This window comes from Pygocentrus nattereri, chromosome 3 (genome assembly GCF_015220715.1).
Source record: "Pygocentrus nattereri isolate fPygNat1 chromosome 3, fPygNat1.pri, whole genome shotgun sequence".
Taxonomy (NCBI): domain Eukaryota; kingdom Metazoa; phylum Chordata; class Actinopteri; order Characiformes; family Serrasalmidae; genus Pygocentrus; species Pygocentrus nattereri.
The window spans coordinates 16631294-16647114 of NC_051213.1; the positions used below are offsets into that span (position 1 = coordinate 16631294).

Here is a 15821-nt window from a genome sequence, read left to right on the forward strand (position 1 = left end):
TAAATGAGGCTTCTTTGTAAAATATATGTTTTGTGCTTTTTCCTAATGCTGAAAAATAACTTCACTACATGGCTGTATTGACCAGAAATTGAATACATGAAAGGGTGGTCTGTAACCAGCTACATACAGCTTTAGCTTCAGACCCCACAGTCTGAAAAAACACGCCTGTGTAATAATACTAACAATGATACTGACACCATTCTGAAGACAGCAATGCCAGCTATAACTGTGTTGCAGGGATGAACTGCTTCTCTTTCACAGCTGCTTAAGTATGAAAGTTCTGTCTCTGAAAGGTGCACCACAGAAAAAAACAACTGCTTTTATCAGGTTTCATGAAAGCAAATTGGTGCAGAAAGACAGAAAGGGACCTTGCATGAGCAGACCTAGGAAAGACATTCTTTTGTAGAGCATTTCAGTTAAAATGAACCGGACAGTTGTATATTAGAACTTGTTAAAATATCCTCAAATTAGCTTTTCTGTAGGTTATGCCTCTGCTTATAAAACTCTCTGAATTCCAGTCAGTCCTGATCTGCTATGAGAGGAATGCTATGAGGACATTTGCTGCTTCCAGTTTCACAGTGCAGGTGCTGTTAGACTATTTAGAACGTGAAGCCAGTTGTACAGTCTAGGCTGACTTTACTGTTTTTCAGCCATATGTACTCTGCTTATTTCTGAGGGATCTGTTACTCTCATCTTTGAGTTACATTAGTAGCACTCGTATATGGCTTAATAGCAGCATATGAGGAACATGCATATATTACTTCACTATTATTTGCGTATAAAAATGTAATTTATTGAACTTATTCCATTTAGCTTTTGAAATATGTGGATAAGGTATTGCCGTATGTTCCAGTTTCTATCCATCTCGATTGCAGGAATGGTTATGTTCATATACATGTAGAATAAAAACTTTTCCTTCTCCACATCCAGGGCATGCATCATGTCTTCTGTTCATTGGGCCTCATTCACTAACTGTTCTTGAGAATAAATTTCTACTTCCATTTTTTAGTGATTTTTTTTTAATGTAGTTTATATGAATATTCAGACGTTTACCAATGTTTTGTTATTTGGGATTTGTTCTTAGGTAAGAACAGAATTTACACACACTTAAGAAGGTCGCACAATTCTGTGGTTTAAAGATATCATGAGTCTGATGTAATTTTTTTGCTTGGGACCTTTCTCAGGAACGAATTTATGAAAAACTTAGATATTGGTGAATGAAGCCCATTATCTTTCAGAATCATAATAACTAAAAAAAAAATACACATAGCCATACTCGAAAGCCCAGCAATTTTATATTATCTGATATGTAAAATTACACAGAATTACAGGCTTTGCATGGTTTATTATTCCTGAAATAATCAATTTAAGGGATTTGAGGTTCCTCTGCATCTTTTAGAATCACATGTTTAATAAAAATAGCATTAAAATGATATTTTGCTGTACCCCGACACTAGTAAGACTCCTATCCTGAATTTTCTTCACTTTTTAAATAAAAGAGTTTGATGTTGTATATAAACTGTGTTAAAGTTTCCATTCGGTCCCTGGTCCATGCAGACTCCATTTCAAGTTCATTGTTATTTTGATGTCACAAAAGTCATTGCATTTACATACTGCTTATTCAGCTTACAACACTTTAGCTCTACCCATTCATGCTATTATAAAGAGTGTATGGAGCAGAACAGTCCATTAGAATAGAGCTCATTTATCTTATATGAGTCTTGAAGGTACTGTAATAATAGCAGCCTAATATTGGAAAACGGTCATGTAAAAATGATGTATGGCCATTTTTGGTGCACAAACAAATACTTTAACGACCTCAGTGGAAGAAAAATGTAGCATGTGGGCCTTTAGCATTGCCTCAGGCTAGCACTACAGTAGAGCAGCCGTTTTCATACATTTTAGTCTAAGGCCCTCTTTGTGGTGAGTAAGTGCCACTGAGCCTCCCAAGGATCTTATCTTACCAGTACCTATATCACTGACCCGCACATACAAAACATCATAGATAACTCATTAAGTGGGTGCAGGATGGCCATGGTTTGTGACTGGTTAGTACGTATTTAATTTAAATAACCTTTAATAATGTAAACCATTTATAATCAGGTACTACTTTGTAGATATGACCAAAGCAGATTTAATAAAGTGACAAAATAAAACTTGACATTTTTCTGCGGCCCACTTAATGCCTTTCTGTGGCCTCTGCGCTAGAGGTAAGCACAATACCAATAAAGACCTTCAAACTATAGCAATGTTATAAAAACCTCTTGTCTAAACCCAGTGGTCAATGCCCCTCCACCTGCCCTGTTAGGAGTTTCTGGTGGCCCGTGCTGCAGCCGCAGGAGAGGATCAGGCTGTGTTATTGTTGGCTAATGGATTCAGACAGAGAGGGAAGAAGTGGGCTAAATGGTCTGAGCACACTAGACTGGTCACAGTTCAGAGAGTGTCTATTAGGCGAGATATGGCCAAGCTGAAGCAGATGGACCGGATGACTGTGACAGGCTGCATTTTAACTCTGTGGTGTTGTTTTGCAAAGCCAAACGGATCCTTTGAACAATACAGTGATCTTTAGTGATTATGGCCAGAGAGTTACATTTTTGTTGCATTGGACTACAGAACAAAATGCTTCTGGCTTACATAGATCTTGTTTGTGTACTTCAGAGAGTGATGTTTGGGATGAGATCACAGTTAAGATTATGTCCAGATGACTTTTATGTAGATGATGCTTGTGCAAAAACACTGCATTACTATTCTTGTGCCAGCCAAATCTTCATCAGCTGCTGATGTGCACACAGCTGTTAAGGAAAACATTTTGAGACGTTTTCATGAGCCACAGAATTTATTACTCTCTGACATTGTCTCTCACAAGGCCATATGAGTTAAATAAACTATGAGACCTTAAAAAACAACACTAGAGATGCAACTGAAAAGGAGTCCAAACATATGCACATGCCACATTTTTATTTCCACCAATGTTTTAAATTCAGCAAAAAAAAAAAAGTTCTTTTATGATAGGAAATGTCATTTGATCAGAGGTGCCTAAATCTTTTAATACAACCGTACATGTTAAGATTTCTGATGTTTGGAATGAACAGACAGAATGTTCAAGGAAAAACTTGCAGGGAACAATGGCTCTATTGGCAAATTACTGTTCAGTCATCACCAAATGCACAAAAGCAGGTGCCAGAAAAAAACTGTCAACAGTCAAGTTCATCTGGCAGAAGTAACGTTTTGGAGCAGGTAGTAAAATAAATAAATGTAAAGAAATGTTGGTTGTGACATCTTAAATTTGCATTATTCACAAAGCAAAAACATAGAGCTACATGAAGATGGGAAGTGAATGGACGAAAGAAGTAAATGTTCTACTTATAGGGGGAATGCATATGTCCATTGCTTATTTTCTCTCTCTCCCTCTCTTTCTCTCTAACAGAACCCAAAGGTAAAGTAGAGGACAGTATGTGACAACGTTCACCTGCAGATCTCATGTCATGCTCAGCTGGACCTGCTGTCTGTCTCTGTAATTTTTTACTCTCTCACTATTCGTTTTCTTTATATTCAGCATTAAGCATTAGTTTATGTGGTGGAAAAGGAATCTAACTCCAGATTTAACAGGGTAGAGCACTGTTTAATATCAAAATCTTAATGTCTCATTTTCACACTGTGAACAGAAGATGAAACAGTTGAAGACTCATGATGAATCTGAAGGTACTTTATTTCACTCTGGCATATAAAGCTGGAGCAGGTCACTGGTGAACAGATTCATGGCAGCTTTTAGCTGATCAGTGTTTTTCTCCTGTTGCTGTTTCAGTCTCAGGCATTGTCTTCTGAAGTGTGGATAGTCTTGTTGTAGTCTGCTGTCTCCTTTTTGGTAGAACTCTTACAGAGTCATAATATGCTGTGTTTAGCACAAGCAGCATGTGCTGGTTGACAGATGCAAACTCCTCAGTGCTCTTCCACTTGGGAAAATGTAGCCAAGCCAAAAGTGATCTCCAGTAGAGTATATTTACAGGATAAATAAGAGTCTGTGTATAATATTGCTATGTAAAATAGCTTACGTACAACAAATTACGCAAAATGTACAGTTAAGAGTTCCCATCGTGGGTTCTTCTTCAGCATTAACTCCTTATAGCTGTTTTTCTTTCTCTGTCTTTGTTCTGAAAAAAACAAAGCAAAGCAAGCAATAAGGCAACAGTCAGTAAGTGTCATTAAAAACTGTTTTGAAAAACAAAAAAAATCATACTTGGGGCCAATGAAACAAAGGTAACAATACAGCACAACTATCATTAAATATATTAATGAGAAGAAATAAATTAACAGTTTCAAAAGTGTAAAAATCCCCATTAGCATCAGTAAAACTGCAAAACCACAAAAATCCGGGCTGCATTTTGTTTAAAATAAATGTTAAAGTTTTGGTGAAGCATACCTAAATTTATTGTATTTGTATTGTTTTTATTGTATTTATTTGTTTCTATTATTTCTAATAGAAATAAGCACTGATTAGATTCAATTGCTACTGAGCATTTGAACCCAGAACTGAATAACTAACATGTTGTCCTTTGTGAGATGCAGTGTTTGAGAAGTAATTAGGGATTTATCTGAAAGCGAGTGCTTTGGGGGAACGTGATCTGCTTGAGGTGGAGGGTGTCTGGCCATAACGTCAGCTGAGGGGGCAGCATGCCTCACTTTTTCCACTCTCACTCATGTGCTGTGAGACCCAGCTGGCGTGCATTAATCCTGTTCACGCTGCTGGGTGATTCAAGGGTAGGGCCATCACCGTGTTTATGTTTGTTTATCTGCACGCCTGAGTGCATGTAATGATATATAATAGTGCATTTTTCCTGTCAAATAAACTGGTGTTGCCGTTTATTGGTCTTGTATTGCTTATGGTTATGATTTTATAGCTCACATACAGATCAAATGTATGCTTATAAGTGAAAAATGTATAAGTAATGTTTTCTGAAAGGCTGTATTAACAGCAGTGTTTAAGAGTGAAATAAAGAAATACTTAAGTGCTTGAACCACAAAACATTTTAAAGCTGTAAACAACTACTACTTACTTAAACTGATCTATTACATTTTAACATTTGCTTTAATGTTCAGTGTTGAGCATTGTTTTATTTACTTTCCAGAGTTGTTAGCTTTCTCAATCATATGATAAAGTTGCAATGAATAGAACATTTTGTGTGTTTCATTTGTGTGTGAATTGGGTTAAGGTGAAATGTACAAATAAAAAAATAGAGAAAAGGCATTTATTCAGATGTCAAGGGCACCAACTTCTGCCTGTAACACCTTTAGGGAGTAGCTGTAAGTAATGTTTGCTTATTTGAGCTCAAACTGTGTCTTGTAAGCTGGGGACTCCTGAGAATCGACAGCCAGGTAGCAAGAAGGCTCAATAGTTGAGGCTTATACTTTAATAGCTGCAAACAATAAATGAATGAATGTATGAGTGAAAAACAGACAATGAAATTGTGAATTGTGACAATAATTTGTATGACAGTTAATCAAGTTCATGACAGGCCTAACTACAAGATGTGTAATAGTTATATAATCTATAATATTTTTAGACTCAATAATACAATAATGTTCATGTGGTAGTGTCTTGTGGTAGTCAATAATATTTGAGTAATATCCTGTAGTAAACTATTGTAATTGTCTAAATTTACTATTAGATTCTTATCAGTCCTGTAGAAATTCTATAGAAATATTAATTATAGGCCCGCTTCAAAATAAATCCACTACTTTCTTGTGATGCAGCCTCTGAGCTTTACTCAGGTGGTCGTGGAATAGTTTATTTCGAGTCATGCTGTGATTTACATGCTGTAGGTACTCCCGATATGCTGCTACTAAATACAAAAAGGATTGGCATTCACTGATCTAAGATCAGCTCTGTCGCTGGAAGTTAGATACACATGAGCCCAGATGTTTCCAGGGCACGACTGAGCACACTAATTTGTCTGCAGCTTGCCTCGTGCTGATGTCATTTCACACATCCTCTATCACATTTAGGACTTCCAGTGACTGTCAGGTTCATTCTGTTACACAGGAAAAGATTTGTTATGAAGGTTTTTGAGGACAAATCAATCTCATATGGTCCACATGACTAGACAAATTACTAATGTTTTGCAGAACCTCAATCATGCCAAGTTTCACGTGCCTGAATTAGTTGTGTTTATAGGGTGACATAAAAAATATGTCAGCGGAAAAAGCTATCCATAAATATGCACTGTGAAATGCTCCTTATGAATGCCTAACATTTTGAGGGTCTACTTTGAAAGGACGAGGTTGGCTGGAAGTCTAGATTTCTCCTCCATCCTCCTGTTACCTTGAATCGGTAGCTTGAAATGAAGTAATTTGAATTCAACAATTCAACAGTGGTTTTGAAAACATAGTGTGTTTACTAGACTAGACTAGACCTGTCAGTTTTTAGGGACATAATAGAGAGGTTTGATGTTTGAAGGCACAGTGTGTCAACATATTTTCATCTGTCTCAATAATAAATCACAAGCTCAAGCTGAGTAGGAAGCAAAAGTGCTCCTTTTCTGCTTCATAAAGATTCAGCACTGTGTGTTCTCTCAAAAGTATTCTAAGAGGAAAACACTCAGAAACAGACATTGCATTGATGAAAATCCAGCACGGAAATGCTCCTCACATTGACTCGAATGTGTTCCATATACCAATATAAATCACTCACTTCATAATGATTCTATTTGATTTCTCTTGGAAATGATTGCGTATATCATGAGATCTCAGCAATAAATCTCTGAATTTAGACACTCTGACTATGTTGGTATAGCACTTTGTGAAAGTCAGCGCGCACTTGATTAAATGAATTCCCAGTCTAAACAGCCACCATGTACAGGTTATTCTTTTTATTTTGTAGGTTGATTAGATAAAAGCTAATGCACTTGTCTGGGAATGGGAGAAGGTTAAAAGAAAACAGGGTAAAAAAAAATTTGAGTTAAAAAATTATTTAAAAATTGCACTCCTAGCACCTGTGTAAGGTCTGGTAGACCACCAAAACTGTCATTGTCAGATAAACAGTACTTAATGCTTTCATCTTCGAGAGAGTGGAGAAGATCTTGCTTCAGATCTGAAAACTCTACAGGTGTTGAAAAAAGAAACTGAAAAAAGGAAACAGACAGAAGAGAAGAATACTAAAACTGGACCTCTGAAATCAGGAGTAAGGTTTTACAGACCGATGAGTCTAAATTTAGGTTTAACTGGATCATAAGAAGCATAAAAAGTTTTAAGACTAAACTTGGGAGTTGTGAAAAAATATCCCTGCAGATTTCTTTGAAAAGCCAAAAGCAAGTCTCAACAAAAAGAATGGTAGCTGTAATAAAGATAGGTTGGGCACAGTATAAACTGAAAAAAGAATCATATTTAGTTGTTGAGGCTTCTGTGTAATGTTCTGTTTAATGTATGTTGTCTGCTTTTTCCTGACATTAAAAAATGAATAACTTGTACTAACTTGACTTGACTAACTTGAATTAAATGAATCAAGAGAGGTCTCTGATTTTTGCTTAATATGTGTGACTGAGAATTATTTTTACAAGTACACAAATGAGACCAGAGAAACAGTATTTGAAAATATAAGTAATACCTGAGATATTTTATGCTTGTCCTGAGCATTTTATTTTGGCTGTGAAATTAGCACATAATTTATTGAATCAGAATAGATTATAATTCAGTATATTTCAAAATGAATGCAGTTGAATAACTATCTTCAGATAGATGCATCACAGTGCATAGATCTTTTTAGCTCCATCATTTAAGATGGTCTCAGAACTGCTCGCAAAGCAGGCAGTTGCAGTGTTTACTCACCAGTCGTCTCTGGTTGCTGAGGCAGAAGGTGCAGATCTGTCTGGGTTGGGAGTTCTCAGAGTCTGGGCTGGGGGCTGTGGGTTTGTGGGAGTTGTGGAGGTGGTTGTGTAGGGCAGCTGGGCTCCTGTGACATGGCTGCCCATCACCACATGACTCGCCCACCAACAGCACATTCTCCAGATGCGAAATGTAGCTGGAAGCCAGCCGCAGCGTCTCAATCTTAGACAGCTTACGGTCAGCTGGTTCGGTGGGTATGAGTGTCCGCAGGGCTGTGAAGGCCATGTTGACGCTATTGGTACGGTCCCGTTCACGGGCATTCGCTGCGTTGCGCTGCCGGGTTTCTGAGATGGGCGCACAGAGGTCCGTGGACACAGCTGCTGGCCGGCAGCTGTACTTTCGTTTGCGAGAGGCAGCTTTGATGGGGCCATAGCCAGGAGAGGATAGGCAGGAGGACTTGTCATCAGATCCTGAACTTTCACTGCCGTTCTCATCATCTTCTGAGAGCATGCTGATCTCGGAGTATAGAAAACGTGCAGGAGACGGGCGAACCATGGTGAAGGACATCATCACCTGATCGGTTTTACCCGTACGTATGCCCCAGGTCTCCACCCACCAACACTGGTCCTCTTATGTTTCTCCAGTCTTCAAAGTGCCACAGGGACAAACCCTGGGTGCCTCTTCTATCTCTCACAAACTCTTATGTCTCAGTTCTGTTCAGCATGAATCAACTTTGTCCTTTCGTAACCAGCACACAAGACAGGAACAAACCCTCTAGTGGTCCCCCACTATTAAACAACCCACACAGTCTGGTTTGTGGAAATCCAGTGGTGCCTTAAACCAGTACTGTGATAGTAGACTCTTATAGTCCTTTCTTTTCTGCAGGCTCTTCAAGGTACCAGCGCACCAAGCAGCAAAGCAGCAGCTGGAGTGAATGAGGGAGTATGTGAATGAGAGCGTCCTACTAGCTCTCATCCCCTCAACAGTTCCACGTGTTATTACGACTGAGTGTTTCCTTATGCCTTGGCTTTATAGTGCGTGAGTGTGGTGCTGCTGGTGGTGGGGGGGAGTGGCTGGGGACTGCTCCCCCCCTCTCACTGTAAAAGCAAAATCCAGGGAGCTGCTGAAAGAGGGGATGGGAGGTGATGGGAGAGAGAAAAAGCAATGGAGCTCACCCTCACACTTTTGGTTTCAAATTTAATTCACAAAAAGAGTTTCTTTCATTAACATCGTGAGAAACTAAAGCTTGGGACACAAGTGAGAAAAGCTGCCATTCTTCATTCTTCTGCTTCATTGTTTTGATCCTGATCTGAAAGCACTAGGTGTTCCTCAAATAACCAAATCTTTATCTATCACTTTAACCTATCACTCTTGTTTCTTCCAATTCTGAACTTAATCACTTCTACTCAACAGAAGTCTGAGTATTTCATTTTGGAAATATGACAGATCTTAACATTGCAGGTCCAGGTCATAGTCTAAGCAGTTTTGGACCATTTCTATTTGCTATTCATTCCTTTGGAAATTTTGACACCGGGCAGCTGGCATTTTTAAGTTTTGTAAGTAAAATATGGAGACACAAGGTTTTGTTCCAACAGTGATTTCAATCAACAGAAATCAGAATAGTAGCTGTAGCAAATGTAAACTGCTAAACCAACCAGGCAGTTGCTGAGTGTGAATGTCAGAAGTAATCATATTACAATCATAAATCCTATATTTTTTATTCCTAATTCCATTCTATTCCTTTTCTTTATTCCTAATATTGAGTCTTGGAAGCAGAGACTATGGTACTAGGACTGATTAAAAAGGAAGTGCTCCAGGGCACTGGAAGGTTCTGAGAGGAGGTGGAGAGAGACCTCAAGTCAGCGTGTTTGCAGTGGCTCCAGTTTCCCTGCCTGACGTAGTGATGAGATGATCATCAGAGGCAATGATGATTCAGGAATGGAGAAAAATGTTTTAAGATGGTGAAAGCCATTTCTTGGAATGTCAGACAGATACGACTGGGGCTTTTAACAATATTTATACTCATCTTTATCTTTACATCACTCCAAGTGACCGCTAAAATGAGTTAATACTATTATTATTAATCTAATCTTCAAATTAATCAGGAAATCAGGTAGGAATTACTCTTTAATTGATGTCACCTGCCATCAGCAGTCCTTTATTCTGAACCCCTTTGCTTCGTTGTTATCCAGTAGAAACGCAGCCCTCAGAGTCACAAATGATATTTAATATCTCTGAATGACGCCGTTAGTAGCAGAGCGGTACTGTCAACATCTGATTGCCATTACTCCCTCTGCCTCTCTGACTTCCTCCCTTCCTTTCAGTGTTAAAATCCCATCCATTCGCCAACAGTCCCCCTCCCGCTCTCCACCCAGAGCAGTTGAACTCTTTTGGCATGGGTCAGGGTGCTGTCAAAATTCGGAACTAATCCTTTGCGCAGCACCGCAGACAGTCCGACTGGCTCGTTACGCAGTCTGCCGGACGGGTGGACGGCCGGAGCGCTGAGGGACACAACTGTCTAGCCTGGGCTGGGGACATGCCAAGCCCACAAGCACCCACTCCTGATGGGACCCAGCTTCTGCAGCTGGCCCATTTAAAACCAGCGGAAAGAGATGGAGGGAGAGAGAGAGAGTATGACTTTACATGTCACAAAAGGCGGTCTAATTAGTTATGAAACGTTATACCTCATTGGATAGATGAACAAGCAGTGTGGATGGAGCAATGCGGAGGAAAAAAGCTCATGTAAGGTCAGCTTTTTTAGTGGAAATGGTAGGGATAATTTGGCAGCCAAAGCCTCACCGCACCAGTGCCTACTGGTAATTGCCTATCTGTGGCCTTGCTTTTGACTTCCAGTCCTGCTATTTCAGGAGCACAAATGAAGTCAGTCCTCCCTGAAATTCCATGCTGTAATCGTCCCGTTACTCAGAAGCCAAAGAATTCAGACGCTAAGCAGGTCAGTGGGCCTGAGAGATGGAAAAAGTGAACCGTTTAGAACCTTCTGGAATCCGGTGCCCATCAGGGCCTCTCTGACAGTTCTCTCAGCTTCACATTACTGTTTAGCTCTGACAAATATCATGATTTTAATATTGATTGCATTGTAAAAAGGTTGAGCTAAAAAATGCTGCTTTGTATTTCTAAATACAGCCAGTTCTCAGTTAGGATTTATGGGTGAGGTAAATTTATGAACTCATAACTCCAGTATAGTAATAACATTTTCTGTGAACAGCAAATTCACTGCATAAAGGAGGAATTAAATTTGAGTTAATGGACTTTTAACATTTCAAAACAAACTTTTGACTTATAAATATAAAATTTTTTTCAATGAAAGTAAAAATCACAACAATGCAAGATGTTTAAAAAAATAACAAATGCAGTGAAAAGCTAAAAAAGTGTGGGTGTTTCAGATCACACAGTGATTGACAGTGACATAGCCAGTGTAAAGAATCCCATGGCAATGGACTTTGTTAAGCTTTTATTTTCTGACAGTAGGTAGACTATGACTCTATGTGAGACAGTGGATTACAAGGTAAAGTAATGCTCAACGGCAACTGTAAATGTGGTGTTAAATGTTAGTGATTAATACAAGGACCACCACTAGCATTTGCTAAAGTGTAGTACTGTGGCAATGATTATCACATCATTCAAACAGTGTTAGCATTTGCTGAGTAATTTAGACTAGACAATGCAGAAACTATTTCAGTTAATTTACTTTGGCTAATTTATTTGCACACCAAGCGGCTCTTTTAGCAAGCTCTCTAAAGCTCTCAAAAGTTCCACTTTTGAAAAACTGTGAATCTTTTGTAAAGTTTTCATACATTTTTTGTTGTTAAAGCTGTAATTTTACGTAATTTTACCATGGTTAAGGACTCACTCACAGCTAGGCTGGCATAAGTTAAGTGACTTTAGGTTGAGCGAACCAGGGCTGTGGAAGGGAATACAAAATATAAAAATCTGCCCTACCTCTGATGGATACAAGGGACGACATCAGCATCTTCCATTAGCCCTGCTTAACTCAAATCCAACAGAGGAAAGGCAAAATTGCAAAGATCTCTGAATCAAAATGACCACTATTTTTCTTTATTTGACAGCCAGTAGCACGTTCATCCAGAAATATATAGCTGAATGCATTAACAGATTAAGGAAGTAAGTTGACAGCCCCTTTAAGGGTTCAAAGAGCTGACTTTACTTAAATATACTGTGAAGCTGATTCAGTCGCTGTGGAACTACAACTTAAATTGGACTGAGAAGTGTTAGCAGCTGACCGTGATGTACAGGCTTTAGAAGCACAGTACTATTTAATGTAAGGCAGAATCTGAACACCATTAGCGGTCAAACGTTTTCTCACACGAACTTTAAGATTTCATTTGCCATATGAAACAAAGTCATCACAACTGATCCATGAGCCATGTTGCTTTGCTCATGCTCCATAACCCATGCTAGGTGTGTTTTGTGTAGGGAGGGGGACTGAGTCAGGACCTTATGTTTGAAGTCTGCCTTTTTAAAGGAGGCAGCTGGTGAGGGCAGTCCCTGTGGGGCCTTTCAGCTTGGCCTTGTAAAGTCCACCTCAGTCTTTCTTAACTGGGGCCCTGGGACTGGCCTGTTGCCCCGCTAACAATGCCTCTCTGCTAATTTAGCAGCTCTTTAAATTCAAAGCATTCTCCTCTTTATCCACTCTCCCTTATGAGAACACCTCGTATTCCTGCACCAGGTGTCATTGCATACTCACACCAGATCAGTTCGGACCTCTCTGCTGGTATGGGACTTAGAACCTCGGAAATCTATTGTAGTTTTGTACATTTCCTGAATTTTATAAACCTAGCCCAAGCTTATGGCTAGGTCTGCTTTAAAGATGCATTAAATGATTTATTCCATTCACAGGCAAGGCCGGTTTATTTGTATAGCACCTTTATACACCAACAGTTCAAAGTGTATCACACAAACACACAAAAATAAAAGCATTAAATAATAAAGCTCATGATGTGCTGAGATTTAATACCTCAGAAAGGCATTTGCTAAAATAGTTCCAAAAACATTACATTTCTTAGTTTATAAAGATTCATAGCTTGATTGTAAAATGGAGGTTAAACATTCGGTTGGTATTTTCAATTATTTCATTGTATTCTTCATTATATCTAAAACAAATTGTACACATTTGGTTTAGTATGGTTGGAGATTTTCTGTGAAATCAGCATGAAGCACTGCATTCAGTAACACCCCCCACCCCCAACCCCACCCCTACCCCCCACGTCCGCTTCAAAAAAAAGGCATATTTAGAGGCACATTTCCTCTTTGGGGATATTACTACGCTGACAGGAAATTTCAAATTTGCAGTGATTGTTTTTATTAATGGTTATTAACAGACTTGGCCAGTTCCTGTTTGACCGAAGCAGAAATTGAGAGGTCAGGAGGTCACATTCGTTTTCATTACGACATTCCGCCTCACGGTTTGGAATATATTAGGTATAACTGAGTTGGCTTCATGATGAGTAATGCATTGTGGTTCTGGGAAGCACATGAGTATGAATGAGTTTGACACTGCAGTTTAGCTGTAGAGCACCTAGCTCTAAGAAAGCTTTAAAAGAAGAATTAGAAGCAGACTTTGAGTTAGAATTAAATAAGTGCCAGCAAATGCTGTAACACAGCAGTAGGCGAAAATCACATTACAATATTTGCTTCTACCATCAAGTCATAGTAGAATGGAGCCTTGTGTCCCCCTCTCTCTCGACATGGGACAGAATCCAGTTCTGTTTCATCTCCTTAAACTCTGCAGCCTGTTGCTTGTGGTCATTTGTAATGTAAGCAGTAGCTAACTGGCTGCTTATATCATCCCCACAGTGAGACCTATGAGCTCATGCTTGTTGGCTGTAAGACTCAGTTAGTGCAGATTAGGGCCCAAAAATCAGTCATCCATTTTGGGTGTGGGTGAATGCATGCAGATGGAGTTTTAGAGCAAATATTTGCTGGCACCTCTCACCACTCAGTTACGTATAGAGTAAAATGACTATTGAATATAATGTGCAGTTGTGTCTGGTCCTTCTCTAGCTTTGGCTTCAGGGTTGCATTTCTTTATGGCTTTTGGCAAGTGGGTTGAGCTGTGGTTGCCAGATCAGGAAATAATATGAAAATCTTTAATGCAAGCTGTAAAATGTTCAAATCGTTTACAAAATCTTCAAGTGAATTTGAATTTGGGATTCAAATAAATAATAGTAGTCCATTGTATTGTAAAGCCCAATTAAAAACACCAAAAACACATATAGGGCGCAGATTCAATAGAAAAATAGAGAGAGAGAGAGAGAGAGAGAGAGAGAGTGTTTATGAGGTACAGGGAGTGTGGGAGGTTTGCTGTTGAGGTAGTAGTCTGGGTGCATATGATTGTCATTAAACATAGAGAAAAGGTTTGAGTGAGTGTGGAGGAAATCCAACAGGCATATATCAGTCACTAACTGGCAGAACTTTTGTACTTTCATATCCCTTTTCAGATGTGTGCTCTTGATAGAATAAAGCCATAACTGGAGTAGAACTACCATCTGAAAGGAATTGTTGAAATGCCCTCTAGCCAGTGTATCGTTTTGTGAGTTATTGCTAAAGTAAGGTTAAGACTGAGAGGTGATATCAATAGTTCATAGTTCGTTTAATGCTCGTGATTAATCTGGAAAACTGACCACATTCATTTTTTAACGCAAATTAATCATATTACCAAGCTTGTCTCCAACTTCCTTCCATAATTCCCGGGTAGATTTACTGAAAGGCGCAAACATAGATTAAACATCCCCTGGTGTGCTTAATGGCAAGTTTCATTTGAAAAAGCTTTCAAATGGAAATTTAGATAAAATTAAAATCAAAAGTATGACTAAAGGCCATCACTATAGGAACAGATAGAGCTTGCAGTATGATTACAACAGCAAGGAATCTAACATTTGAGCATATGTCCTGTGCAGCGCACATTGTACAGAGTGTTATCACAGTGTGTTTATCAATGCTTTAGCCAAGTGCTGTAAAATAGTCTGACATTTCAGTCCTGCAAACACAGCTCTGCTAGTTAGCAAGCCTCTCATGGTCAAGGAGAGGAGACACTCATCCAGGATGTCCCCACGCACTGGAATTCAATTCTCCAAATGACAAAGCAGGTCCAACACAACAAAAACGCACTGAAGGCAATGCTGGCACAGCACAAGCACGATTTAGCCCAACCTTTTACTGCCATACATTTCACAAATTCTTTTATTTGTTTTATCTCCCCCAAAAAATACAAGTAAATGCTATTTAAACTTCACGATTAGTCATGATTAATCACAACCTATTATCGTGATTGATTTGATTATTTTTTTAATCAGTTGACACCACTAATTAATAGTTATGAATGAGGCCATTTTGAGGCCATCAAGTAGCCTCCTCTTGCATCGAGGGCATCCAATCTTATCCACAAAGGGCCAGTCAAGCTGCAAGCTTTTTAATTCCAACAAAGCAGGAGAAAACCTGATCAGTTGTTTGAAGGCAGAGATCGCTTGTTTAAACAAGTGGAATCATGTGAGTTCCTTATTGTTTCAAATAAAGACCTGCAGCCACACTGGCTCTTTGCAGGAAAGACTGGACACCCATGTTACTTACTTTTACTTTAGGGATTTTTAGATGGCATATGATGGTCTTTTTAGTACTGAGTTTAGGGGTTTAAGGTATGCACAATTTGTCAACTTTTTTCCAGAATTCTTAGAAAATGCCCTATTAACATACTTGTTTTGACGCATTCTGATATGACCTTTAGATGATAGAAAATTCTGATTTTCTGTTGTTGGGGAAGCAGACTTGGCTCATGATGGCTTAATTTGAGGATAAAAATAAAATTGTGAATTTCTGATTACCAGTTTAGTCTTACCAAGAGACTTGCATGAGGGAGTTAGACTTGTATTGATTGCCTTATTATTGACCATGGGAACAGAATCTTAGATGTCACCTTTTAAATGCTATATTTACATATTGTCCTACTAGCTTTAAGCTATTTAGGT

General features: G+C 38.9%; 1 protein-coding gene across 1 annotated transcript; it reads right to left on the reverse strand.

Annotated features, from left to right (window-relative positions):
* Positions 1-2943: 2943 nt before the first annotated feature.
* Positions 2944-8793, reverse strand: scxb (scleraxis bHLH transcription factor b). Its single transcript, XM_017713083.1, has 2 exons — positions 7822-8793; positions 2944-4151 (listed from the first exon to the last, which is right to left on the reverse strand). The coding sequence occupies exons 1-2, from the start codon at positions 8386-8388 to the stop codon at positions 4113-4115; spliced, it is 606 nt and encodes a 201-aa protein (XP_017568572.1). The 5' UTR covers positions 8389-8793; the 3' UTR covers positions 2944-4112.
* Between the last annotated feature and the right edge of the window lie 7028 nt (positions 8794-15821).

Coding starts and splice junctions, on each gene's coding strand:
- scxb (XM_017713083.1), bottom strand. CDS start 8,388: ATGATGTCCTTCACCATGGTTCGCCCGTCTCCTGCACGTTTTCTATAC. Junction 4,152..7,821: donor TCAGCAACCAGAGACGACTG/GTGAGTAAACAC, acceptor TGTTTTTTTCAG/AACAAAGACAGAGAAAGAAA.